At 33.6% G+C, this 27,993-nt stretch overlaps 2 protein-coding genes across 2 annotated transcripts; one reads left to right on the top strand and one right to left on the bottom strand.

The window, feature by feature from the left end:
• Positions 1-1,826: 1,826 nt before the first annotated feature.
• On the bottom strand, positions 1,827-8,252 carry LOC107913191 (ATP-dependent 6-phosphofructokinase 4, chloroplastic). Its single transcript, XM_016841692.2, has 14 exons — positions 7,838-8,252; positions 7,087-7,133; positions 6,956-6,995; positions 6,770-6,832; positions 6,560-6,697; positions 5,610-5,768; positions 5,480-5,533; positions 5,289-5,357; positions 4,637-4,766; positions 4,480-4,520; positions 4,011-4,235; positions 3,349-3,397; positions 2,572-2,726; positions 1,827-2,296 (listed from the first exon to the last, which is right to left on the bottom strand). The coding sequence occupies exons 1-14, from the start codon at positions 8,084-8,086 to the stop codon at positions 2,129-2,131; spliced, it is 1,587 nt and encodes a 528-aa protein (XP_016697181.2). The 5' UTR covers positions 8,087-8,252; the 3' UTR covers positions 1,827-2,128.
• A 3,572-nt stretch (positions 8,253-11,824) lies between these two features.
• Positions 11,825-27,613, top strand: LOC107913189 (uncharacterized protein At3g06530). The gene is given in 40 exon segments (XM_041117320.1): positions 11,825-12,152; positions 12,245-12,458; positions 12,615-12,710; positions 12,804-12,921; positions 13,002-13,175; positions 13,317-13,487; positions 14,071-14,126; positions 14,234-14,323; positions 14,405-14,553; positions 14,760-14,842; positions 14,937-15,065; positions 15,143-15,217; positions 15,733-15,901; positions 16,422-16,561; positions 16,659-16,751; positions 17,222-17,465; positions 17,775-17,869; positions 17,962-18,105; positions 18,185-18,365; positions 18,497-18,630; positions 18,744-18,825; positions 18,911-19,073; positions 19,448-19,523; positions 19,655-19,828; positions 19,961-20,023; positions 20,103-20,207; positions 20,825-20,914; positions 21,448-21,650; positions 21,770-21,983; positions 22,097-22,279; positions 22,526-22,621; positions 22,702-22,769; positions 22,848-22,982; positions 22,984-23,191; positions 24,125-24,340; positions 24,577-25,233; positions 25,357-25,766; positions 26,183-26,432; positions 26,799-26,969; positions 27,129-27,613. Coding segments are annotated over 40 exon segments (6,510 nt in total). The 5' UTR covers positions 11,825-11,992; the 3' UTR covers positions 27,360-27,613.
• Positions 27,614-27,993: the final 380 nt, after the last annotated feature.

Below are 27,993 nucleotides of genomic sequence, written 5' to 3'. Positions count from 1 at the left end.
AAATTGAGTAGGAAGAAAGGGGACAACAATATTGTTTGAATTGGATCAGATAATATTTATTTTTAGAGTAGTTGAAACTTTATTGTTGGTATTTGAAGACTAAAATCAAATTCAGATATAATGATAAACTATAAATTAATATAATGACAAAATTACATATTAATTCCTTTAAAAATTTATAATTCTTATATGATCCTTTCACTTTGTGAGAGAATCATGGCAAACTTTAATGGGAAGACTTTTTTTCTAAGTTTGACTTCCTTTGGATCACTGATTGCCTCCACAAAGGCACATTTAGGCTAGATTTTCACTGAAGTCTCAACGCAGCCTCGATGCGTTACAAACTCCAAAAATGCTATTTTGCTTTGACTAGAGCCAAAGCCTTCAGTGTACCTACAGTGAACCGTGAAGCCTTTTCCTTTGACAAATATAACCATATTTTATCTATGATTTTTCCTTTTTATCCTTAAAAGTTAAAATAATTTCATACCTAGCCTCATTTGTTATCAGGTTTGGGAAGCCAGCCGCTGATATTGCTACTGGTTTCTCCCTCATCTTTATTGTGATTACTACTTGTTTGACTTCTATTCATATATTTAGGTATTGATTACATAATATTGAGTGGTATGGTGTTCCAACTTGTGCTTTGTTCTTCCTATCTCTTTTTTGGATACTGATTGAGGGCATTTTTCTATTCTGTGCTTATTGTATTTTTTTATGTTTTTTTCTGTCATTATCTTGCTTTCCCCAAGTAGCATAGATACATCTGCAAATGACAGTAGCATAGATACATTTTTCTTGCTGTTGCTCCTTCAATGTTTGTTGCAATATCTTGGGTCATTTCTTTTTATTTTTACTGCAATTTGAATTTTGGACCAAATTCTATAAGATATTATAAGTACCAATTTTTTACACCATAGAATTTAGATATCAATGTGAAAAAAGGTGTACAATTTAACGGCTAAATCATGACAATTTTTTTTAATAAATATACTCTTCTTTTCCTTTTTTCTTTTTTGTTTATTGATTGGAATGGGATTGACTTTTTAAGTTTTACATGATTTGATATTACATCTTAGGGCATGTTTTGATTTTGATTTAGTTTTTACAAAACACAAGCACTGTTATTGATATGACACTTTTTTATATTTACTCATTGTACGTACAAATAATTATAGTTAATTAATGTGAACATAAATAAAAGTGATTTGTTCTTTTCTGAACATATACTATTAATTAAAATTAAAATTTTAAATATGCAACTGAATAAAAATCATGCATATAATAGTACTAAACCAAATTGATGTATTAAAATATAAATTGAATCAAAATTCATATATAATTTTAAATTTTATTGTAAAATTTAAATATTAAACCCACCCCGACAAAACTATTCCTATAAGATTAGATTGGATCGCAACTCGGTTAGCATTATTTTGCCATAAACGATACCTAGATATCATTTATCATGAGCCAACAACACAACTTCCATCCTTAAAGACATGTCTATTAAATAAAAGGGACTTACGCAAGTCCAAGACCCATCACATACTTTTTCCAATAAACATAAGCAACAAGTTAACAAGCACTACTATTTAGAGAATATACCACAAGGGAGGATCAGAGTTTCAGGGTCCAAATGCATGTTGTTCGAGCAAGCATATCAATATAATAAATTAACGATCACTGTCATGTTATGTGAATACATATGGTGTTCCAACATATATTTGACAATATACACTTTAAGAACGTCTTCTTGGCATATGCAAATGTGCCTACTTAGTTTTCAAAGTAAAAAAAGGAGCAACGAAAGATACACATAAGGATTCAAGAAAATGGATAAACATCGGAATCGAAGTAACTGAAATATCTATGCTGATACACTTTGAAGCAAAATTTTCCGGTTCAATATAATATACATATAGGTTGGCAATGTGTCATGATGATATCAAATTCTTGAGACAATCCAAAGTGAGAACAAATATGTAGCAACCCAAATATGAGCTAAATGCAGATGGTGACTTCTTGGTGACTTCAAAGCGTCGAAGTTGAAGTGTTTTGCAAATTATTAGAGGTAAGAAATGAAGCCATGATGATGTGTTTACATCGGAGCATATATCAATCGAATCTAAATAGATGTAATCTTCATGTTGTTGATCAAGTCGATAGTATCTTTACAGACTTTCCCACCTGTTGATTCATCACAGTTCAGGAAACTCGGTTGGTTTGTCGAAGCAAGAAGTCTAGCCCACATCCTATCAGTCAACTTCACGGTGTTTTGAGTTTCAGTAACGTTCTGAAACAGAAATACCATACAGCGACATTCCAAGTTAGACGTCAACTCCAATACAGTATAAAAACTAGGTTAATTTGCAAAGAGGTGACAACAACCAATTATCTTCAGTTTTGGGGGATTGATGCTTGTAAGGTAAGGAAAAAACTAGTTGAATTTCGAACAAGTTAGTTCATGGAGAAACATTTTAACTTCAAAAGAATAAATGCAATTAGATGTCAAGCAAAATTATTAGATTTCAAAATAAAGTTAAAACCATTGAAAACTTCAAAGCTTACAGAAATTGGAATATAGGCGTGTCTGCTGTTTACAGGTCCAACTGTGAACCCTGTATATCCAGCCATGGCCCCATGCACAGCACTTTGTGCAAGAAGGGTGCAGTAAATATTGTCTGACGCATTACTCGGAATAGCTCGTATCATGTATGTAGGATCTGGAGGATGAAAGATAAAAATAATTTTAGTTTTATCACATGAAATAATAAGAACAAGCAGTTCCGATCTAGAGGAGAGTTCAAATTTTGTCCACCAACTTCCACATCAAAAACTCAAGAAAAGGTTCTTAAAATGAAAAGATGCCTCATATGAAATTTGGTGTCCATGCAAGTAGATAATTTCAAACCAGCTGCTTTTATTATAACAGTTAATTCAGTAAAATTTTGGTAGATGACACAGAGAGAAAAACAAGTTTCCAAGAGGTTTGCAGTAAAACTGCGGCTCATGATTTCATGTTTGGTCATGATATTTGAACAAGATTTCTTTAAAGTACCAAGCATAATGAAACAGACAGAAACATCTTATTTCAGGAGGGTAGCACATGATCAAATGCATAACAAATCAAGTAATTGCAGCACCAACCATCATTTACCTAACTATTTGCAAAATATGGATTATGCATATCCAAGAATTTTCTTGCGGTTTTAGTAAAATTAGCATGACAAAACACCCAAATCTCTTAACCAGGATTATCTTAACTATAAAAATGACAGATCAAATAAAATTGCACTAGCCACAAGGACAAGAGTGGGGATAAAAAAGATATGATGTTGAACTTACCAATGTATTTCATATTTATTGCCATCTTCCGCTCCTTAGTAAAATGATCCTGCATGAAGTAGTAAATAATTAAGGGGAAATGATAAAAGCACAGGTGAGAAGAACAAAAAGAGGGTTGATTACCAAAGACCGTTGGTAACATAATAGAGTTACAATTTCCTCCAAAATTTATAATTATACACCACGAGCTGTTGTGTTAATACACTAAAACCCTTCTGGTATGGAGCTCAAGGAAAATTACTACAACCAGAAATCAAGAACCAGTTCATAGTAAAGTTTAAACTCAAACAAAAATGTTTCATGCAACATAATATTCTAGTGGTGCACTAAGATTTTCCTGTCGGTATATAGTTCAGAATGCAAGAAAGAACACCATCTTTTCCTTTTCTGGTTTCCTAGATTATAGATGCTTCTATTTCTAAACCTGCATTGATATATGATTATATAAAATGAAATTAAACACAGAATCCAACAAAGGAATATTAATTACAACTAGCACCCACTTCAATGCTCGTTTCAATAAAAAACCTTCTGGAGAAAGGTTGCTTAAGGGAAGGAGAAATAAAAGCCTTAGTTTCTTCCTTAAGGTATTGTTGAGACTGTGATACCATGATTTACTGAATTAAAAATCTGAAGCTGATAAGAGAGATTATGCACCCCACCTTGATGTTTTGGGTTAACCAGAGACCAACATCAAGGAGAAGCCTGTTTCCAGATGCATCTTTCTCATCAATTCCTTGCATACTTTGAGCAAGATATTCCTGACCAGCTCCTTCAGCAGCAACAATAACTATATGTCCATTCTCTTTTAGTCGCTCTTCAATAAACTCAAAGAGTCCACCTTTGCCTTCCAAATAGAATGGTGATTCTGGAATCAAGCAGCAATCCTGTTGCATGTCAAATATTATGATATTGTTAGAAATCAACCACACAAAGATGAAGAATTTGAACAAAAATATTACACTTTACTCTTTACTCAAGTTGAATGAATTCTTGGGAAATTGAAGTATGGGGAAATAAACAATGATAACAAAAAAGACAAGAAAGGGTATAGTCATCTAATATTCAGTGTAATTCAGAGGTATTTATCATATGAAGCTAGTTGCATAGAAAATGGGACCAAGACCTTACCACATCGCGACTTGCCAGGGTTGCAAACATAGCAATGAAACCTGCATGAGTATTAGTTAAAGAGGATGCCAACCACACCACACCACACCACACACACACACAATATGCATTATCTCCATAATTATCATGTAGTTTCTATAAAGTTCAAAACACTAACCGCTGTATCTTCCCATGAGTTTGACAATTCCAATGCCATTTTCCACACTTTCTACCTCCACATGTGCAGCATTAATGGCCCTCTGAGCTTCTTCAACAGCAGTATCAAAACCAAAAGATTTGTCAATCACCTTAAGGCAGGCACAATTATAACCAGTCAGTTTAAACAGAAGATTGCAACCTTCAAAGTTGTATATGAAAATCATATTTCTATAAGAGCATTAGAAAAATATAATCCATCGTGGCCTTGCAAAGGGCCTTTAAAGAATAAAGAGAATATGGTAAGAGAAATAGAAGAAATATGTAAAAATTAGCAGTCAACAGTTGGAAAAAGAGGCCCCGTAATTGAATAATTATTAAGATGTTTTACACTCCAATCATTCTAAAAACTGCAGATACAAAGAAGGCCACTTTATTTGCTTTTACCCAGGAACAGTACCCTCTTAGTTGGGAGTATTTATAAGCTATAAAATTCACTTGATATAGGACTATCTAAAACCCAAATGATAGGTGCATGGATCTAGTCTAAATACGAAAAGTAAAGCATGCTTTATATTCTTTGTAGAGTTAATAAATTTGGTAGTCATATGACCACTGCAAAATACTACCTTATTTTACTCTCTCAAACATTATAATATTGTGGTTGAACTTACTGCAATATCATTATCAATTGTCTTGGGTATGCCAGCAACTGCTACCTTAAGACCACGTTTCTCAACTTCCTTGAAGAAAATGTGCCCATAGGAAACAACAGAAAGTAAGAAATAGAAAAAATAAAATCCAAAAAGATCAAGATGGATACACCTAAGTAAAAGGAATGATCTTATGTTGGAAGACCTATTACCTCATAAATCCGAGATGCCCCTCGCTGGGTTCCATCTCCTCCAATAATGTAAACCTGAAATCCATAGAGATTTTGACAAGCTACCTACCAGTGAGGGAACTTTGTTATCGACAAGAAAGCAACTGCTTACCTGATTGATTCCCCTGTCCTGGATGTTATCAACAATCTTTTGAGTATCATGACCTCCTCGTGAAGTGAGAAGAAAGGTGCCCCCACGTTTGTGGATATCATTCACAACTTTGGGTGTTAATGTCGAGGTATTTTTAGAGTAAAAGCCTCTATATCCTCCCTAGAATTTTCAACAGTATAACGATGAAACAATGTTGCAACCAACTAAAATTTGATACAATCAATGTAAAAGAATGTGAATTAAGTTTAAGAGAACCGAGAAGCATACATAAAGAAGAAAAAAAACAGACGAATGATCACAAAGTGAACTGCGCAATGTACTGTGGAATCTAGAAAAACTAGAAGCTCTTTAAACTCTTTTCACAGCAACAGTCCTATTAAACATGTGAACATTTAAAGGAGCCACCATAAAATATTTTTCAAGTGAAATAAAAAAATCATGTGCTGAAAATAGATGCACTAGTCAATTATTTTTCCAGTTGACATGGAGCCAGTATTTAGGGCCTTGTATCAATTAATAACATAAAACATGCAGCAGTCCTGCTAGCATGAATAGTTTCTCGTAGCAGTAAACAACAACTCAGAATGATAGTTGCCATGTTGCATATTGCCATACTATAGCATGAATTTGTAAAATATCAATTGAATATGAAATAACTGGGTAAGAACCTAGACAATCTGGAATTAATAGTTAAAATATGAACTTGAAAACTATTAAACTAAGCTCAAATGGAGATACTATACCCATAGAAAACCATCTTGTCTTTCTTGCTGAAAGAGAAAAATGGCTAACACAATTTCAGATTTTAAAAAATACGTTCATGCACAAATTTTAAACGAATATAAGAAAGATGAACAGTAGATATATTCAATGAATAAGCAAAAACCACACGAGTTCATGAAAAACAATCCACACATGATCGAAGAAAATGTAATATCAAATGATCTAACCTGAATGCCAAGTATATCATCAACACCATACATATAGTTTAATCCACAGACAATCTCCCGAATGACTGTATTGATCCCTGGGCACAAACCACCACAAGTTACTATACAAGCACGCACTTCCTCTGATTTGAAATATACCTGCAATAAAAAATGCATTAAATGGGCTAATGAACCCATGTCAAGAGCATGATGACATCTTAAGAAACATACCTTTTCACGGGGCCCTGCACGCCGGAAATGTACTCCTCGGGAGCTATCCTTCTGAACAACAATCTAAACAAGACAAAGGAAACAGATAAGACATTGTAGGATTGAATCAAATAGAATAAGTTTATCAGGAAAACTTTGGGGATGTGTTTTTCTTCATTTTCTTCTTCTTCTGTCTTGGTTACCTACCTTCTGAGCAACCACATCTTCTGGACGAACAAAAGTTTGCCTGGCAAGACAGAAGATTAAAGTTTAGTGACCATGAAACTGAAATTGACCACAACTATTACGAAAATTATACCAAAAATAAGTGCACTTACTTGACGATAGCATATGCTTGGCTATTTTGCAAGGGATTTGGATACGACTGAAAGAAAAAGTAAATAAAAAAAAACAACTAAAAGATATGATTTATGTATAAAAGGAATACAAAACCAAGAAGTTGGAAGAACTTGAATGCGGTCAAAAACCTAAAAAATCAGATGAAGAAATACAGCATGGATATCAACAGATTGGGCAACAGTATAAATTGTAAGTTCATATGGAAGTGAAGAGAAGTGACATTGAGAGATAACTAATTGAATAAATGAAGTCAGAAGAATCACAAAGTGAGATTTAAGGTGACAACATCTCTTGCAATGCACTTCTTAAGTCCCTACAAATGTGAGAGATTTTTAGAAATCAAAGACTCTTCATTTTGATACTTTTCTTATTTAAATAATTTCCAAGTTCTTACATTGATGGTTTCCAAAGCAGCTCAATTATTTTATAACTCTAACAGTCATCTAATTTTACTCCAAATCACTTAAACTCAAGTACTTCTCAATTCTTTTTTATTTTTTATAAGGAGAGTTCATTTAGACTGTTTTTTTCTTTTCCATATTTTCTCTTCCAGTTTATTCTTATCAACACCAAATAACAGAAGCCAAAATTTCTAATCATTACAAGAATGATTTTCTCTACACTAATCCAACTAAAACAATTCCAAACTCGGAAAAAGAATCAACAACAGTCACGAAAGCAAAAAATAAAATAAAATAAAATATGAAGGCTGAAAAGTGAAGTGAATACCTGCAAATCAGGGAGGAAATCAGTCAAGTGAGGGACATCGTCAATGACAAACCCATCATCCACCGCCGGATCTGAAACCTGAGCTCTGATCGGTATTTTTTGGCGGGAAAAAAACGGATTTTTGCTGTAAGAGTTTTGATGCTTAAAGAAATTCAAGGAATGGGAACATCGAGATTTCGGATTGAGGATGAAGGTTGAAGTTGGTGCAGGAAAAGCACCGCGGAATGGACTGGAAATCGATAAATCCATTGGAAAATTTAAAATCCAAAAGCTTTTCAAAGATTTGTGATTTTTGCGGAAATTTCTTTTTTGTAGTGACAATAAAAAGTAAGAAATGAGAGTGCCGTGGAGTCGTTAACTTTGACTGTTTATTTCTGTGATGTAAGAAAGCGGTTAAGTCAAAATAGGCTTATGATCATTAGTCAGTTAACAAACATCTGGATTCTTTATATAGAAATTTTCTAACTATTTTAATAATATTTTTTCTTGGTAAACAATTTAGGAAATTCCTCAACTGTTAGAATGGATCAACAAGAACCAAGGTGGTAACCAAGATTATCGTTAATCCATTGCCAATTGCGGCCTCATATGTCGAAATTAGTGCAACCAAATCTACCCAGTTTTATAGCTGGCAGGATGTCAATACATGGTTATTAAAATGGATTTGGTAAAAACGTAGGATGGGACTTTCTAGAAAACACCTTGGTTGATGTATGCTTTTCACTGTGTTTCGGTCGTGTGTTGTATTCTTACAGCATCCTTTTCAGGTACTGTACAATGGCGAGACTATGAAATCATTTCGGCCAATTCATGGCATCCATTAGGGGAACCCATTACCCCTATGTTATTTGTGCTATGCATGGAGGGACTGGGACACTTAATTGATCAAGAAGTTTGGTCCGAAAATTAGACTCCAGTGAAGTTAGTTTACATGTGTCTAATGATTTCACAATTTGATTTACAAGGTGAACTTAAAACAGTTAGTCATGTATTCGATATAAGGTCAGTGTCGCAAGATTCAAGTTTATATTTCAAAGAGTAGTTAACTATTAGAATCAGTGATATACTAAGTTTCATGAGAGTGGGTGATTTGAGGGTGTAAGTAGACAGCTATTTATTCCATGGGCGTGCTACAATAAACACTTTACAGTTCATACTAGAAAAAGTGCGTAGAAAGCTCAATGATTGGGATATTAGGAAAGTTTCCTTAGTTGGTATGTCACTCTTGCTAAATTAGTTTTACTAGCAATTCCTAATTACTTCATGACTGCAGCTTTGATTCCCATGACAATTTTGCCATTAAATTGAACATCTAGCACGTGGTTCTGTTTACAAGAAAACTAGCATTAGACAATCGAGACCATTGTTGCGAGCCAATTCCTGGTAGGGGCTAAGCTTATGAAATTTTCGTGATCAAATTAAAGTATTTTTGTTGAGACTTGGGTTTTACATTATAACTTATACATGAAAGTTTTAGGTTGCATGTGAGTAACACCTCATCAAGTATGGAATTCAACAAACATGAAAAATTCACTTTAAAAATCCGAAGAAGGATCGGATTCATGTAGAATGTTTCAGAAGCTCTATAACTCTTCACCATTGTATAACATTTAATAAGGTTAGGTGTGAAGGTTCTAGAATGTGATATTAACCGTCCATTAGGACTAATTGTAATCATTGGATAATTCAGGACTTGCTTATATAAGTAGAGACTCCCCTCACTTTTTTTGTATGTTCAAGCTAGCTTTGAGTAATATGAACACTTCCACATGTGTCAAGCCTTTCCCATGCGAAACTCAAAGGCTAAATTAGGCTTGTTGGCGGAAAAAATGAATCTAAGGTCGAATGTGATTAGAGCTAAAGTCTCGGTATGTGACACAGTGATTATCTTCTTTTTCTTAAATTTAAAGTCGTCAACAACAATGTATTCAAAGAGATTCCTCGCATTCATTAACAAAATTATTTAAATAAAAGTTGTTCAGTTTTAGAGATTACGAATGCAGAAGATTTAATTTTTTAAAAAAATAAAAATTAAGATTAGCAGTATAATAAAATTACCTTTTACCGTGTAATTAGAATCATAACTAAACTATTAGTCGAATAACGAAGAAATGTCCAATTTCTTATTATAAATCAAGTGAGAAAATAGTAAGTAATTTATTTTGCAACTGGAAAATCCTTTCTGCTTGTTTCCACTAAAAAATACAGTAAACATAATTAAATTTTTAAACATATACAAAATTTTAGGAAGTTAGCAAGTTTGATACCCGCATCAACCACTTCCATTGCTTTTGTGCAAGAGTGAAAAATCCTGCATCAAATAATTTATCATCGCTTAAAATTTTCCAAATTTAGATATATTATTACTTTTATATTTAAATGATAGGGATAAAATTGTATTAAGTAATATAATCAAACATGTAATATAAAAGAAAAGCATAGGCATTAAAGTTTTTTTTTCTGCAATTAATTGTTTTTATATTAATTATAAGAGATTAAAAATTTCAAGGTTGACCATAAACTAATAAATTAATATAAAAGTAATAAGAGTAAAGGTCATAATATATTTCTGTAATACTAGTGGTGAAACCACTCATATTCTTTAAAAAATTTATGGGAAGGAAAAGGAAATGAGTAAGGAGGTTTCTTTTATGAAAAAAGAAGAAGGTGATTTTGATTAAAGTTGTTGCATTCATATAAAAATTAAAACAATAAATTTAATCTTTATATTGTTAATAAATTTTCACGAGTGATAAGAACAATATGTTATAGGTATGAGAGTTTAAATTCGATCCCAAATAACCTCATCCCATTCCTTAATTATCAAAAAAGTAAAAATTAAATAAACTTAAACGATAATTTAACATAATATATTTTTTTAGATGTATAAAAATGGTTAATGAAAATTTAACATATTATTAAGCCTTCAATTAATGTGTCACCTCACTTTTTCGTTAAAGCTGTAATGATAATTAACGGATGAGTGACGAAAACGTAATAAGCTGATAACTTTAGTAATCAAAATATAATTTCTCATAATTCAGTGAAAAAATTCTCTGAAGTTTAGTGACATTTTTATAGTTTACCCATTAAATTATTACATTGTGAATTTAATGGTTAGAATTCTATCTAGCTTAAAATTCAATTTAAAAATGATTGTAATTAATGATTAATAATTAAATTATTTAAATGTGTAATTAGGTAAAGCTTTTTTATAATTAATAATTATAAATTAATATGAATTCTATTCAGTTTAAATCTAAATTTTATGTAAACATTTATTAATTAAACATTATTAATTAATTTATGGTATTTTATGCTTAGAATTGTATTTAAATTAAAATAAGATAAAATTAACTATCTAAATGTGCAATTATGACAATTGTAATATTTTTCGTAAATTCTTTAATGATTTAAAAGTTATTCTAAACTCGTATGCTTTTATATATTTTATTGATATAAATTTTATAATAGTTTTAAAGGTGTTTTAAAGTCAAAATAGGTTTTCTGGGTGGGTTTACGTTTGCCCGTCTTTAATTTCTATAGTAGGTAGGCCTGAATAGCCTTTCACGTTTAATGGACTTTTCAGTAAATGGCCTTCAAATCTTTCAATTGGGCCCAATTAGCTTCTCAGCCGATTTAGAAAAAATTGTAGATAGGCCTAATTTCGCTCTCAATCACCCTACTTTTACAAAATCCTTCTAAATTGTCATATATTTATTTTAACAATAATAAACAATATAAATTTAAAAAAAGTTTCCTTATAAGTTGGATTTAAATATTTTTATTTTAATAATAATACACAGTCACCATAATTTTATAAAATCTTTTTAAATTGCAATTTTAATTAGACTAAATCTCAAATATGTGAAGAGTATAGGGATATGGACACAATTAAATCTAAATAGAAAAACCAAAAGTATCTCTTCAGCTCTAAAATGACGAATTTAACCTTCACAAATTTAGAAGAGAATTTCAGGAAGGCGGTTAAACCCCAGAGCATACCTGAAAACGGCGCCGCGCTTAGGGTTTTTGAGTCTACTTCTTCTCTTTGGTTTGAAAGTTCATTTTTTTTTCTTTCTTTTTTGATTCTTAAAAATCCCAAATCGTTCTCTCTTTCGTTTCGATTGTTAAAGAAAGGAAAACAAGAAAGGAATGGCGAGTTCTATAGCTTCTCAGCTACAGGCTATCAAAACGTTTATTCAAGTTGAGAATGAACCTCAAAAGCGTCCTTTAACTCGCCCTTCCATTTTGTTTAACCCCAAAGAAGCTGCTGATATTGATATTGATACTATTCTGGACATTGCACTGTCAGGTTAGTTCCCGCTTTGTAATTCTTATTTCTTTCAACGAAGGTTGTTGATATGATATGTTTTGTTAAAAAAAATTGGTTCATGCTGTGTTTAGGGCTAGAGATTCTAGTAGGCGTGGACGAAAGGTTTAGAAACTGCAAGATTGATTTGTTCAATCTCAAGAGTAAAGAATTGGATAGAGAATTGATGGGAGTGGATGAAAATAATCAAATTAATGCCTCGATAAGTTCGTATTTGCGGTTACTATCAGGACATCTTCAACTTTCTGCCTCTCTTAAAACACTTGAGTACTTGATACGTCGATACAAGTAAGTATTAGTTTTCACCTTCTGTGATAATGTTCTGTTTTTAGTTTTTCACCTTTTGTGATAATGTTTTGTTTTTTAAATGTTGATTTTTAGTTATTATTATAATATTTTTTCTGTTGTACATAATGTTTAATTGATTGGCGTTGGCATTTACAGGATTCATGTTTACAATGTTGAGGATTTGGTTTTATGTGTGCTTCCATACCATGACACGCATGCATTTGTTCGAATAGTTCAGTTAATCAACACAGGGTAAGCAAAATGTGGAGTTTCTCTTTTTATCATCCCTTGGTTATCACGAATAGTTGTTTGTAAATGGTGGGTTGTTTTTCTTGATTGGTACAGGAATAGTAAATGGAAATTTTTGGATGGTGTTAAAGCCTCTGGTGCACCGCCTCCTAGGTCTGTTATAGTGCAACAATGTATTCGAGATATGGGAGTTTTGGAGGCCTTGTGCAACTATGTAAGTTACTGTTTGTATAAAATATAGTAATTTGGTTGCTATCGCCTGGTGATTCTCATATGAATTACTATCTGCTGTAGGCATCTCCGACAAAGAAATTTCAGGCATCAAGACCAGTGGTTAGCTTTTGCACTGCAGTTATTGTTGAAGTTTTGGGTTGTGTTGCAACAATTGACAGTGACATTGTGAAGAGAATCCATCCGTTTGTAGCTTCTGGTCTTCAATTTGGTGCAAAAGGAGGTTCTGATCACAAGGTATTTTAAAGGCATAAGTGTGATTATTTGGAAATTGTTTTTACTATTCCTTCTATTTTGTTTTATGGTTTTTGTCCCACGAGATTTAGTTTGCTGATTTGAAGATGTAGTTAGATTGAATTATATACAATTTTTATGTAGGCTGGTGCTTTGATGATTGTTGGATTTCTAGCAAATAAAGTGGCATTGGCTCCTAAACTTGTAAATAGTTTGATTCGAACAGTTGCTGAGGTTGCTAGGGAAGATGTAAAAGAGTCAATTGATTTGCAATGGTTTCGGTTGGCCCTTATGGCTTTGATAAATCTTGTTCAGGTAACAGCATCCTGCTCCTGCCAAATATGTAATTTGCAAAAAACAATTTCATCCTGAAATCCTGTTCTTTATGAGTTAATAGTTTCAATCATTTTCTGTTGGTGTGGTTTTGGCATTTTTCGTTTAAGGTTCACATGCATATCATTTGTGAATTTGATTTCCATATTTTTACCATGTTTACATGTTTGACAAGGGAGCTTTGTGTCAGTTTCAACCATTTATATGTTTCAAGTTTCAACTGTTGTATCATACCTTGAACAGTTCATGTTGATTTTCTCATGATGCACATGTAAAAAATATATTAGCTTGATCCATATTTTCATTCGGTCGGTGTTTTAGCCATTCTATCTCTGTTAAATTACTAACTTGAGATGATGCTTATTACTTACTTTTTTCTTTTAATGGATCCTTTTATATGATTAAAGGGGCGTTTTGAATAGGTGCTCAATGTGCCTTTCTTACAAAATGGTTTTAGTTGGAGTCACTCAAATTGAGAATCTAGTCATCCTGCAATAAATGTTAGGTTTTATTTTTATCAATCCAGTTTCTATTTTTCTTAATTTAGTTTGTGTAAATTTTGCAGTCACAGTCTGTTGATGTATTCCCAAAGAAGGCTTTGGAAAGTTTGAGGGATATCAAGTAACTCCTTGTTTTTTAAACATTGTTTAGAAATTTAATGCAGTACTGCAAGTCTTTTGTCACCAGGTTAAATTGTAATTTACTAGGTTTTTTGCATGCTTTGAAAGGGATATTGGTGCTGTTCTTCTGGAACTATCCAAGGAATTTAACATCGATAGATTCCTTGCCATACTGTTGGAAGCTCTGGTTGATCAAAGGTGTGAAGCTGATTAGTTTTTGCTGCTTGTCCTGCTTTTTTGCATACTTGCTGCTTCTAAACTGATTTTTGTTTATTGCAGTTCTTATGATGACTCATATCATCTTGCTTTAATATCAGTCATAGATTCAGTTCCTCTGAGGAATTTAGTGGATCCTATTGTCTCGAAGATTCTACTAACCTGCTTGAAATTATCTGAGAGGGATGGCAAATTGGTATCTTCTGAATCAGGTGTGTCTTATACTTTATCAACTTTTTTCTTTCACTTTAAATTTTGTTTCACAGGTGCTCAGGGTACTAGTTATTTACTTTGATATCTTTATTTTTATTACCTTTGGTCTTTGTTGGCTAAATGTCTATTGTAGGCATACTTTTTTTCTTTTTCCACTGATGCCAATTATGTCATATTTCTTGATCATCTGTGAAATATTTTTCAGTAACCTGGGCCAAGAATGTTTTAGCTACTATTAATAAGAATTATCCATCACAATTTCATGGAGCTGTTCACAAGTTCCTAGAGGTTAGTTTGACTATGACTCCATATCTTTGCTTGTTTTTATCTTTTTCATGCTTTTGGTCTTATGTTTTTTTTTGGTCTTTACTTATCCTAATAGGATGCCAAAGTACAATCCAAGAAAGAAGACACTGTGTGTGAGTTTTTGAGTAAAATATTGGACGGGAATTTAGATTTATCAATAGCCTTCTCAGAGTCCAAAATCTGGTTTGCATCACACCATCCTAAGGTATTATTTAGCATCACATTATTAGGACTTTTTGAATGTACGTTCAAGGCTTCTTATGCTGTGGTGCTGTGACGTAGCCCGAGGTTCGACGTGCTACATTTTCAGGGCTTAACCGATCTGCTATTCTTAAAATGAGTTCTCTTGATGCACAGGTAATTCCTTTGCATTATACATGTAGTTTTGGTTTCTGCATTGTTACTTATTTGCTGCTTCAAGCCTTTAGTTTGATCTGATAATGTTGTCTCTGGTGCTTGAATAATTCACTCTTTCTTTTCAGGACGATACTTCTAATGTTTTTAAGTTACTTCGTTGTTGCTTTACTCTCCTGAATTTCTTTGGATATGGTGTTTTTTAATACCTTCTTGCAGCAAACGACTTTCATTCTTTGCATTATTTGTGTTTCCTTCTTCTTTCTATTTTCAAAGATGACATTTTCTTCTCCTTTTTGTGCTTTTTCTTAAGTAAATGGTAGTGTCCCACTTTTCTCCCTTGTACCCGTTCTATCTTTTAGTATGACATTGGTGTAGCAGTCTTATTAAGATCGGTTGGCAAGTAAGTTGGCTCTTTTTGGAAGAAGATATTTTTTTGTGTATGTTTACTATATAAATTAGGTGCATTAGGTTATCTCATTTCTCAACTGATGTTTGTTCCATGATTCTGTTGGCAGAGGCTTGTAGTCATTAAAGATGCTGTATTGCGCCAGCTTCATGATGATGATTTAACAGTTGTTCAAGCTGCTCTGTCTGTGGATGGATTGACTGAAGTAGTTAGTCCTTCAGATCTTCTTGAAGCATTACGTGATGTGCTTAAGAAATGTCTAAGTTTTCTGACATTAGGTCAGTAAGTTGAATTTTGAAATCTTAACTGTCTCCACCACTGCCTCTAAACTTCCTGGAGAAACAGAGAAGTATAGGTTCTTCATTGGTTTTTCTGTATTATTCCAATTTACATCTGTTGCCAAACAAAAGAAAATAAACAAGTTGAGAAAATGCTTACTTTCCTTCTGATTCTGCAGTGGGCTTGATTAGCATTGTGTAATGATTTTGTTTTATTTGATTAGAGAGTGAGTTTGTTGACTGATATTGGTATATGGTGGATGCTCTATGGTTGACCTAAGGAGATTATCAGGCATTTAAAAATTGGACACTCTTGTAACAGAAGTTCTTGAGTGAAGTCCCTCTTAGGTTTATCTTTCTTGCTCGTGAATTAAATGAGGTCATGTTAGATAAAAAGCAGTGGTAATAGTTTCTGTCTACTGCCTAGGATTTGTTCAATTGAATTTATGAAATAGTGAGGGTTTAGCACACCAGAGTTGCAATGGCTTTGTTTCTCATGATTTATGCTCTTCATTTTCAGGTTCGTCAGTTAACTCTACTTTGTCTTGTGATGTTCCTGTTTCATTCCTAAAGATTGCCATGCTCAGCTTCCATGATCAGATAGATTATTTGAAAGAAGTTGCTTCCATGATATTCTCACTACTACTAATTTTGCCAGAGGTGCTTTTATTACTTAATTTCTTAAGGTGCCCTATTGGGACCTATTAAGCCATACTTCTGTTCTTAATTGATATGTAATAAATTTACCTGTGTGCAGACTCATAGGTTGAGCTTGAAGGTTTTGGATTTGGCCAAGACAATAAAATGGCCATTTTTCCAGACACTTGCAGCTGCATCTGGGGAGGAAGTGGTGAGTCTTCCCTTTCTTTTCTTCTTCCTTTTATAAAGAAACGTGGGCCTTTTGGCTATAAGAGTGTTATTGGCTGCCATTTTTGTGTCTGCAACTTTTAATTGTATGTTAAGCATCCCTCCTAAAACCCATTGGTGATAAGATCACAAGAATATAATTTGGCTGATGAATTGGTATTGAGTTTCGGATTTGTGTTTTATTTGGTCATACCTTGACTTAATATTGATTTTCGGAACTGGAACAATCTCCCTCTAATGGCCTGCAAAGGCCTCATACTATATCAAATTGCTATGTATTTTGGCCTTGGGGGATCAATAGCTGTCAAAATTTTAGAGGTAGCAGTAACATTTGATTTAGATGAAAGTCTAAGGTTGTAGTCTACTTGTTTTTCACTTTAAATTTCAGTTACTAATTATATTTGTTCACCTATTAGGTTCTATGTGTGCTGAATAACTTTGAAATTGTAAAAGTTGCAGAAATTACTGTCAGGATCCTCAGTTGATGCGGAGGCTGTTGGCAGATTTGAGAAGAAAATGCAGAAGCGTGGCACTGTATACACAGTTAATATGGAAATTGTTAGAAGTCTAGCGGAAGAGTTCTTGATGCAACCTACTGAGTATATGCCTTGGCTTACCAGAAGTTGCGACAACTTTAAATCATCAAAGACCCTTCTCTTTTTGGTTCTGATGCAGTCATTTTCTATGTTGATAAACAGTATGTTTCTTTACTGTTTTGGTGGAATGCATGAGTCTTGGGATTTCTGCTTTTATGCTAACATTTCAGTTTTACCATATTATCGATAACTTAATGTGCAACTTTTTGATACTTCTTTATCCTAATAAATATGTTTGCTTTTGGTGGCTGATTTAATGTAAAATTGATTTGTTAGTGAAGAAACTTTGTAATTTTGTTAAACTCTTTGCTTCATATATCTCATGATAATTTACCTGAAGTTTTCTTTTGCCTTGCTGTTGCTTTTTGCACCTATACTAAGTGTTTGTTCTGTATGTTTTTATCTATTAGATGGAAAATTTTTGGTACTTTTTGATGCTTGCTTTCCGGTTCTGAAGTCTCAGTGGGAAGCTTTTGGGTCTACACTTGGCAACTCTCTACATGAGGTTGAAGTCAATTTTTCTGTTATTATTTGGTGTTAAATTGCTCTTTACTTTTTTGTTCAAATTATTCAAATTTTCTTCTTTTGTTTTGTCAGTTCAATGAAGAGATGCTTGATTGGGATTGCAAAAAGTTTCTAGATCAGCTTTTTGTTGCTGATGTTGATACAGTAAATAAGAATATTCTTATATGCCTATTCTGGACGTTACTTGATTCAGCAGTCAATGCTGAATTCTTTCTGGTTGGTGATACTTTTCTTGCTTTCTGTTGCTGATTTGCTGGTTCTGTTGCGTCACCCTGACCTTTTCTTTTCTCTTTAGGACGACAATGAGAATGGTATTACCCGAGTTCAGGATTTCTTCCTCTTTGTAGCTGGTTCTAGTTTGAAGGATGCATTCAAGAAGCACCTTCAAGAGCTTGTTGAGAAGCATCTACATGGCTTCCTTACAAAGTGCAAAGTTTCACCTGTTCGATTTCTGTCTAGGTTTTATACAGCAGAAGGTGTTTTTCTGGTTTCCCCTTGTTCTTTTTCAGTTTTCAAGGGTAACATGCATTTATCCTTGCAAAGTTACAATGTAAAATGAATTTGAAGAGACTGTTGCTTAAGCTTATGTCTGTTATTGATTTTGCAGAAGTTCCTGCTGCAGTTCAAGTAGAGAGCCTTCATTGTTTCTCATTTCTCTGTTCTCAGCTAAATGATAGACTACCATTTGAACTTTTGGCTGAATTTCCCTCACTTCTTCTTCCACTCACCAGTGACAATCAGGTTTCACCAGTTTTCAAAATTTTTAAATGCTGGCTTGTCTTAGGAGCTCATGATGGTCTCCCTTTTCTTTTGAGTTCTTCATTGTGTATAAATATGTGAGATCCTGTTTTCAGGCTACTAGGATTGCTGCCATGGACTGTATTGAAAAGCTATATAAATTGTGGTGTCAAGTGGACTTCTCCAGCAAGAAAAATGGTATGATGGATGATATTTTTGTTTCATATGGTTATGTTTATTCACCTTTTTATTTAAACTATAACTGGAATTGGATTATTAACAGGAAATACTGCAATTTGGAGCCATTTTCTTGATGAACTTTTGGGCTTGATGGTTCAGCAAAAGAGGCTTATATTATCTGACAAGAATTTTCTCCCTTCTTTCTTGACATGTTTGCTTGGCTCGTCTTGTGAGAGCATTTTGGTTTCTCCAAACATTGAGCAAAGGTATTTGCATGCTTTGTTTCTTCTCTAATATAATTTATTGCTGGGCATTTACAATAATTAGAGCCTAGTCATTGTACCACTTGAAATGGCTTCACTTATTCACTAAAAATGATATTCCTTTAGTTTATTTCCCCCAGTGGAGTGAACAGTTTGCATTGTAAATGTAATCTTCGATTGCTACATGTACTTGCATCTATTGTGTTCAATAGATCTGGTAGAATAATGTCATGATACACGAAATTGAGTTTTATGTTGTCTTTAGCTAAATTGTTCTGCGCTATTCATAACATATAATTGTTTCCATGTGTTAAATTGTATAATCAGGCTATGCTGTTTTTAATAATATATTTTTCTCTTTAAATATTCTATTTCAGATTTAATAAATCTACAAAGGAGAAAATTCTGGCTTTCATATTAAGTTCTGCTCTAAATCTCTCTGAATCTGGAAAGGTTTGCCCTCTTAGCTGTTCCCTATTTTTCCTTCCTGTTTAAGTGATATTATTTCAGGGATTATTGTTATTTTCATGTGTGACGAGTGATAATGACTTGAAAATTTTTTATTGGTTTGATCTTGTTAGCAGCTAAAGGTTTTATCTTTGCTCAAAGGATTAGGCAATGCTATTCTGCATGTTAAAGAGATTGAGGCATTATTATCTCTGCTTCTGAGAAAACGAAGTCAATGCTATTTTGAACTGGAAAACTCATCCCTCAAGTTGTCAGAAACTGAAATTATGATCCTGTGCTTGCTTTTGGAGGTAAGGTTTTAGTTGGTTTGTCTTATATGGCTTTAATATTGGCATGCATCTCTGTATTTTTTATCATTAAAATTTAGTATGATTTTATGATCATAGCTGTTCAATGATGATTTTGTCCTCTGTTTGTCCTAGATGTGTATTATGCCCTCGTCTCTTGGTGGACAGTTTTCTGAACATGTGTTCAAGGCATTGCAAGTATGAACCTCCTCTCAACTTGTATCTATGAACTAGGATTTCAGGACTTAATCCAAAGCTTTTATATTTCTTGTTTCAGTTGGATTCTAAGTCTCCAGAAGACCCTGCCATTAAAGAATCCTGTATTACTGTTTTACAAAAGCTAAACAGTCAATTCTACAGTGGCTTGACAAATGAGGCACAGGTTATTATTATCAACTTCTATTACTTTTCTGGGATGCGTTACTGTAAATTTCAATGTTTTACCTAGTTAATGAATTGAAATAGGATGTTGAAAGGGGGAAAAAGGACAAATATATATGTTCTTGTGCCATGACCAGACAAGCCTGAGGGATTGTATTATATGTCCAGTGGAAGTGTTCCTGCAGATTTTAGATTGTTAAACTGAACTTGGGAAATGCTGTGTGTGTACATTCTGATCACTGATGGATAAAGCTTGGATTGTTTGCTTATCCTTGAAAAGTTTTTCATACACAATCATTATCGATCTCTTTGTGCAATTAGTTGTAGCTAATCCTGTACGGTTTTGGGTCTTTGTCCCTGATGTGAAAATGATACTTGCCCTTCGTTTGTTCTTTGGGTTGATTGTGTCTACTTAGGGCGGATGGTTGTGGTTGATACTTGATATATTTCTATAGAGTGGATGGTTATCTATATAATTTACATGAGGTAGATGTTTATTATCAATCTGTTTGTGTAATGGCTGATGGCTATTATTGATCATTTCAATACAATACTAAATTGCAAAGTTCATCTTGGGTGAATGGTTTTTCATTAATTTTCTTTTATTTGTTTTGTCAGGGTCAAATGTTTCGACAGCTAGTGCTTTTGTTTCGCAACAGTAATAGTGATATTCATAGTGCAACCAGAGATGCGTTGCTACGTTTAACTGTTTGTTCCTCTCTCCCTCCTTTACAATTGCACTTTCCTTTCTCTTTTGATTAATCATATAAATATTTCTTGAATAGTATGTATAGTTAGTGCCAGTGTATTTGCTCTTCTAAGCTCTTAGTTCATATTTTATTAATCTTGAAGTTGTTTAAAAATATAGGATGATCTAGTTCTAAATTTTGCATATCTGTCAGATTTATGTTTGGAAAAGATTTTAGAAGTTTTCTACAGTTTGTCCTATGCTTGATGCAATGTACGTGCAATAAGTTCTTGGTTTTGCACGGCAACCATGATTTATATCAGTAGTACAGTAATGAAGGACCAAAATGAACCTGAATGTGTTTTTAGTTGTTTAAAGATGTTTTGGTTAAAATATCGTGTAATTTGAAACTTTTCATGACACCAAGATCAGGGTGTGATAAATTTTATCCCCATGCTGTAGCTTTTACATTAGACAATAGGTTCCTCTTGGAGTTCTTTTTGTTGTATAAAGGCAACTGTGATAATCAGCTGCATTCTTCTGGATGTTATAGATTGCTTCGTCTACAGTAGGTGAGATGCTTGATCTTGTATGTAAGGAGGATCCAGTCGCAATTGTTTCAGCTGATGGAAAGAAGAAAAAGAAATCAGCCGCTAATCCAAAGCCTGGTTATGATTTAGTTTTTAAAGGAGAACAGACTCTCTATTTTCTTAGCTCCCTTCTTGATGTGTTGCTTCTGAAGAAAGACATATCAACAGGTCGAAATTCTCTACTTCCATCGATTTGTTTTTGTGATATTTGTTTAAAATTGAAGCCTTGCCATTTCCAATCAAGTCTAATTCCTCCACAAAATAATTGTATTTTGTTAAATGTTTTAGGCAGTTCCTTGTCGGTCCCTTATTTAAGCTTATCAGGAAAGCATTCTCCGATGAATGGGTACATGGTGTTCTCGCTCAAAATGGAAGTTGGATACAAACTTCTGGTGTTCCTCAGTCGAAGTCTACTGTAATTGTTGATGTACAGAAAACATTATTGTTAATTCTGGATGATATTTTTGCTTCATTCATGGATGAAAGTAGTTCCCTGAAGGTATGCCTACTGTTCTGCAGTTGAAAGTGTAGAACATTACACTGCATCTAGTTCCCTTTGTTTCATTTCCTTTTTTCTTTATTGATTTTAGATAACACCTATGTCATTGGCAGGATGGCATAATGGATAAAATTGATATCAAACTGCTGGTTGATTGTGCTCGTTTGACGAAGGATGGAGTAACCCGCAATCATGTCTTTACCCTGTTATCCACTATTGCAAAGTTAGTTCCTAATAGGATATTGGAGCACATACTGGATATACTTATGGTTATTGGAGAATCTGCAGTCTCACAGGTTTATCAAACTATCTTTTGGCTTTATATGTCTTGAACTGTATCCAATTAGTCAATTTTCTCATTATACTTTACTAACTTTTAAAGAAATCCTGGACAACGTCTTGAATGCAAATCGTTGTTATCCCATCAATTTAAAACTCACCTTGTTTGGAATATGAATTATTTCAAAGTTTTCGAAACCTTATTTGCATTCTTAAATGAATTTTTATTTACAAATTATTCTGTTCTGAACATCTATCTACAGATTGATAGCCATTCTCAACATGTGTTTGAAGATCTTATATCTGCTGTTGTTCCATGCTGGCTGTCTAAGGCCAACAATACAGAAAACTTGCTTCAGGTAATTGTATCTTAAATATTTTCATTGTTTATCTATATCTGGATTTGTTGTTTCTAACACTCCAGTTTGGCTTTGGTCAGATTTTCGTAAACATATTGCCTGAAATTGCTGACCATAGAAGGCTGTCGATTGTTGCTTTCTTATTGAGGTATCATCTAAATTTAGAACTTGATTATTTCAGTTGGTTATTTTCAGTGTTTGCTTGAATTAACTTCGTTTTCTGCAGGATTTTGGGGGAGATTGATAGTTTGTCTTCATTGTTTGTCCTCCTTTTGCGTTCATTAGTTTCAAGAAAAGGACTATCTTGCCTTACAGATACATACTCTTCAGATAGTTTCTTGTATTCTGCACACCAAGACTGGGTATGCCTTTGCCATACAAATGTGGGCAGTACTCGTGCGGGTTTGGCTTCCTTCTATATTAAAGGTCTTTCAAGTAATGAGACCGAATGATCTCACTCAAGAAGTGTTTATGCAATTCTTCTTTGCCATGCATTTTGTTTTATACAAATTTCAAGACCCAGAATTTGTATTGAAGCTTGAATCTAGGGAGAACTCAGATAGCATCCAGGTATAAGCCCATATGCTTTTTAGAATTTCTCGTCCTTTATAGTTAGCCAATATATTGCAGACCGAACTCGGTGTTTCACCAGATTTTCATGCATGTGCATATATAATGACTAACCCTGTTCATTTTTTACCATGGAAAAATATTTTCATTTTTCATTTTTGACAAATTACTTGACACTATATGCTATTCATTCAAAAAATCTGTGTATCTAATTGAATAGAAGTTGTGGATAGATTGAATAGGGGTATATCGAGTCGAAGTGATAGAATGTAAGGCTCAAGGTCAACCAAGCTTTTTCCTTGCCTTCGAGCTGGGCACTAGTTAGTTTGATTATCATGAAGAATGAACTCAATTAAGAATATACATGCGTCTCACTAACATTCAAAAGTTGAGTATTAGAATACTTGTTAATTGAGCTACTTAAACTCGAGGTTTACTCAATTATGAACAAGTTGAGCCAATTATTCACCCAATTGAGGTCAATAACTCTGAAGTTGGTTGGTTTTTGCTTTTTATATCCATGAGTGAAGATCATTTCTTTTAGTCTTTGTAAGCCACTTTTGAACTATTCAGTGAAAGGATAAAGTCTTGTCAGCATTACTCCTTTTACACAATTATGGTGGGTTAGATCTTGCATGCATTTTCCGATTCACAACTTGGAATCCATGTAACGTGATAGTAGCCTATTTTAGGTGGATGATTTAATTTAGAATGCTTCATTTCATTAATTTGGTTGTAACTTTCATGATCTTTTATTATTATTTTTATTTTGTAAAATTTCTTAATTCTTATACTTGGAAAATTAAAATCTATTATCTTTCTAACTCGTTTGCCTGACCAATTAGCTGACTCTATGTGTTTTCTGATTCTCATTTTATTCTTATGGTAGTCAGAAGCATTATCTGGATATGAATATTGTTTTGCTTATTGCAGAGAAAACTTGGAGAACTTGTAGAGCAGGTTGTCTTTGTCTCACAAGTTGTTGATGCAAGAAGAAAGCAAATAGGAATTCCAGTTGGAAGTTGGAAAGAATTTAAGGCATGTGTGCATGCTATATTGAAGACAATTACAATGAGTATGATGCCTTCCACATGCTTTGAATACATCACCAAATTACTTGGCAATGCGGATAACACTGTGAGAAAGAAGGTAATGTGGCTACTTCAGTAATTTTCTGTTTCTATTAAATTTGGGGATTTGGATTTTTGGGACTCAGATATCTTCCATTACGAGGTGCAAGTTTGTGTTTTATGCCTAAAATTTTGCACAATTCAAATCTGTAACAGTGTATCCCAAAATGTTGGTTGTTTTTGGTCACTTTTATACTGTTCTAAATTCTTAACAATGAGCTTATTATTTAACCAATAAGCTGTACTTGCAAACAGGCTCTCGAGATATTATGTGAAACACTTAAGGACCATGTCTCTGTTAAGTCAAAGTGCAAGGAAAAAAGAGATCTGGATCCAAATTCAAATATCTATGAGCTCCATTTGGATGATACTGCTCTTGAATATTTTCAGAAGATGTGTACAGAAATTGTTCAGATAGTTGATGATTCTATTGATGAATCAAATGTGTCATTGAAACTGGCTGCACTTTCAACACTGGATATCCTGGCACAGAGGTTTTCTTCTAATCATTCAGTCTTTGGCATGTGCCTTGCATCAGTTACGAAAGGCATCAGTTCAGACAACATGGCTGTCTCTTCCAGCTGCCTTAAAACAACTGGCACATTGGTTAATGTCCTTGGACCAAAGGCTCTGGCTGAGCTTCCGTGTATGATGGAAAATGTTATTCAGAAGTCTCGTGGAATATCTGTGAGTTCCAATTTAGAAAGCAGAAGTGATGAATCTACTTCCATTTTGCTGTCTATTCTTATAACTTTGGAAGCAGTTGTTGAGAAGCTTGGGGGATTTTTAAACCCATATCTTGGAGATATCATAGAACTAATGGTACTTCATCCTGCATATGTGTCAGCTTCAGATCTAAAGCTGAAAACCAGAGCTGATTTAGTGCGAAAGCTCTTGACTGATAAGATACCTGTAAGTCTTCATTTAGTTATTATTTTTTTCAGTTTCTGTTTTCCCCTCTTTCTCTCCGTCTGGAAACTCCCACTTATTCTGCCTGCTAATCCTTGTTACTATTTCTTCTGATTTTGTTTCCAGGTTCGACTTACTTTTCAGCCTTTGCTAAAGATATACTCGGGTGCTGTTAAATCTGGAGATTCAAGCTTGGTGATTGCTTTCCAAATGTTAGCAGATCTAGTTAGTAAAATGGATAGGACATCAGTTAGTGGTTCCTATGGAAAGATTTTTGACCAATGCATGGTTGCTCTTGATTTGCGTCGGCAACATCCTGTTACAGTTCAAACTATTGATGCTGTAGAAAAAAGCGTTATCAATGCGATAATTTCTCTTACAATGAAACTAACAGAGAATATGTTTAAACCTCTTTTTGCCAAGAGTATTGAGTGGGCCGAGACAGAGTTTCAAGATGTTGCTGGTAGTGGAACCATGAATATTGACAGGGCTATATCATTCTATAGCCTGGTTAATAAACTTGTGGAGAATCATAGGTAATTAAATTTTTCTCAAGTTTCTGATTCATATTTGATGCGGAGTTATGGTTAATTTCTGAATATGTCTTCTTAGTGGTGTGGTTCACCTTTATCTTCATCAGTTCCAGATCTCAACGATTTTCCTTTCGAAATTCGTTTCTGTTCTCTACTTTTTCTGTCATTTCTATATTGAAGGTTTGTGGTCCTAGATGAGTACATTTTGGTTATGAAAATTGATGCATGAAAATATCAGATACACAAATTTGATAACGTGCTGTTCTATTCAGGACTTGGTCATATCAGACATGGAACTCCTTTTATCGTAGAAATGCTGCAATAGTTCTCTGTTGCTTAGAACAACTCGCTTTTATATATGTGCTTATTATTTATTAATCAGTTGGTTTAGAGTTATATGCTGTTCTTCCTAAATGCAGGTCTTTGTTTGTCCCCTACTTCAAGTACTTGGTCAAGAGTTGTGTTCAGCTGCTTAGTGATTCTGCAGATAAAGCTTCTGATTTAGTACGGAAGAAAAAGAAACCCAAGGTTCAGGAGGATGGGAATATTGTAAATGGCTGCGTATCACTTAAAAGTTGGCATCTTAGGGCATTGATCTTATCATCACTACACAAATGTTTTCTCCATGACACTGGAAGGCAGAAGTTTCTCGATTCATCAAACTTTCAGGTTAGCAAATCTTATTTTCTTAATTGTAGTTTTTATAGTTCATGGAGTTGGTTCTAATTAAAGTGTAGGTATATGTTAAATTATTCCTTAAAACTATACACACACATATATGTATGTATTCAATCTCATATCTAGGTGACCCTTGGGTAATTGACTTGTGAAATCTTAAGGATTTCACTTTTCAGATGCCTACAATTCCTTTATCTTGTATATGTTGCCCTTCATCTATTTACTGAGCATTCTTTGTGTATCATCTTATTTAGAAACTATGGGTAATTGAATGGCTTTGATAATTCATTTGGTTAGGGTTGCTTATCCTGATTCTAATTGTTTTAACTGATGGAACATTTTGAATTTCGTATGCAGGTTTTATTGAAGCCCATTGTTTCTCAGCTTGTCATTGAGCCTCCAACTTCCGTTGAAGAGCAAACCGATGTACCGTCTCTGAAGGAAGTAGATGACTTGCTGGTTGTTTGCATAGGTCAGATGGCTGTTACTGCTGGAACTGACCTGCTGTGGAAGCCCCTGAACCACGAGGTGGTTTTCTATCCTTTTTGCCCTTTTGAGCTCGGAATTGCAGTCTTTTTGATACCTTGTTGCACAGCCCTCATATCATCTAATATGTTTAAGAGCTGATCATTTCAAACCTTTTGTGTATTTCCACGTTGACTTGTATTGTTATTTCAAATACGACAGGTATTGATGCAAACACGGAGTGAGAAGATGCGTGCTCGAGTGTTGGGGTTGAGAATAGTTAGGGAATTTCTGGAGAAATTAAAAGAAGAATATTTGGTACTGCTACCAGAAACCATCCCCTTCCTAGGTGAATTGCTGGAAGATGTGGAGTTACCGGTCAAATCATTGGCACAAGATATCCTCAAGGAGATGGAGACTATGAGTGGTGAAAACCTTCGCGAATACCTCTGATGACGGTCAGGATATGGTAAACCATTACCCCATTTTTCATTTATCCGGGGAAAAACCATTGTATGAGAAAAGGGTTGAATGATGCAAGACAGCAAGTCTCAACTTTCAGTTTAAAACTAGTTACTATAGGAAGCTTAAGTTAAAGGTTAAATAGTACCTGCCAAATTTTGTACGCCTTGGCCAATCCTTCATTTATTTTATACCAGTGTTGACAGTTTTGTTAATGTAATATAATTAATTTTTTAATTTTGTTATGAAGCTTTTGCAGCTGTTTGTTTGTACTTCGTATGAACAAGAGTAATTATGATGCATAATTCATCATAATCCAGATGCAGTCTTTAATTATCTTTTGGTGGGAGTGAAGAATAAAAGGTACAAATTATGATGGGAGCTACCAGTAATAGTTGAATATTAGCATTTAGAGATTTGTGTCAAAATCATCTGAATTTTTTTTAAAGAAATTTTATAATATCATATGATTTAATTTTTATATTTGCTAAATTGTAAAATTTAAGTATTGATTTAATATCAACTTTTAGCCTCTAAATTTATTTTAGTATCTGTTTTTTGGTATTTTAATCTGCTAATTAGATTTTTTTTGTCTTTAAATTTAAAAAATATAAAAATTTTATGA

The sequence above is a fragment of the Gossypium hirsutum genome, chromosome A07, assembly GCF_007990345.1.
Source record: "Gossypium hirsutum isolate 1008001.06 chromosome A07, Gossypium_hirsutum_v2.1, whole genome shotgun sequence".
Taxonomy (NCBI): domain Eukaryota; kingdom Viridiplantae; phylum Streptophyta; class Magnoliopsida; order Malvales; family Malvaceae; genus Gossypium; species Gossypium hirsutum.
This window is presented reverse-complemented; position numbering and strand designations above follow the sequence as displayed.

Coding starts and splice junctions, on each gene's coding strand:
- LOC107913191 (XM_016841692.2), bottom strand. CDS start 8,086: ATGGATTTATCGATTTCCAGTCCATTCCGCGGTGCTTTTCCTGCACCA. Junction 6,996..7,086: donor CAAGCATATGCTATCGTCAA/GTAAGTGCACTT, acceptor CTGTCTTGCCAG/GCAAACTTTTGTTCGTCCAG. Junction 5,769..6,559: donor ATGATATACTTGGCATTCAG/GTTAGATCATTT, acceptor TGAAAATTCTAG/GGAGGATATAGAGGCTTTTA.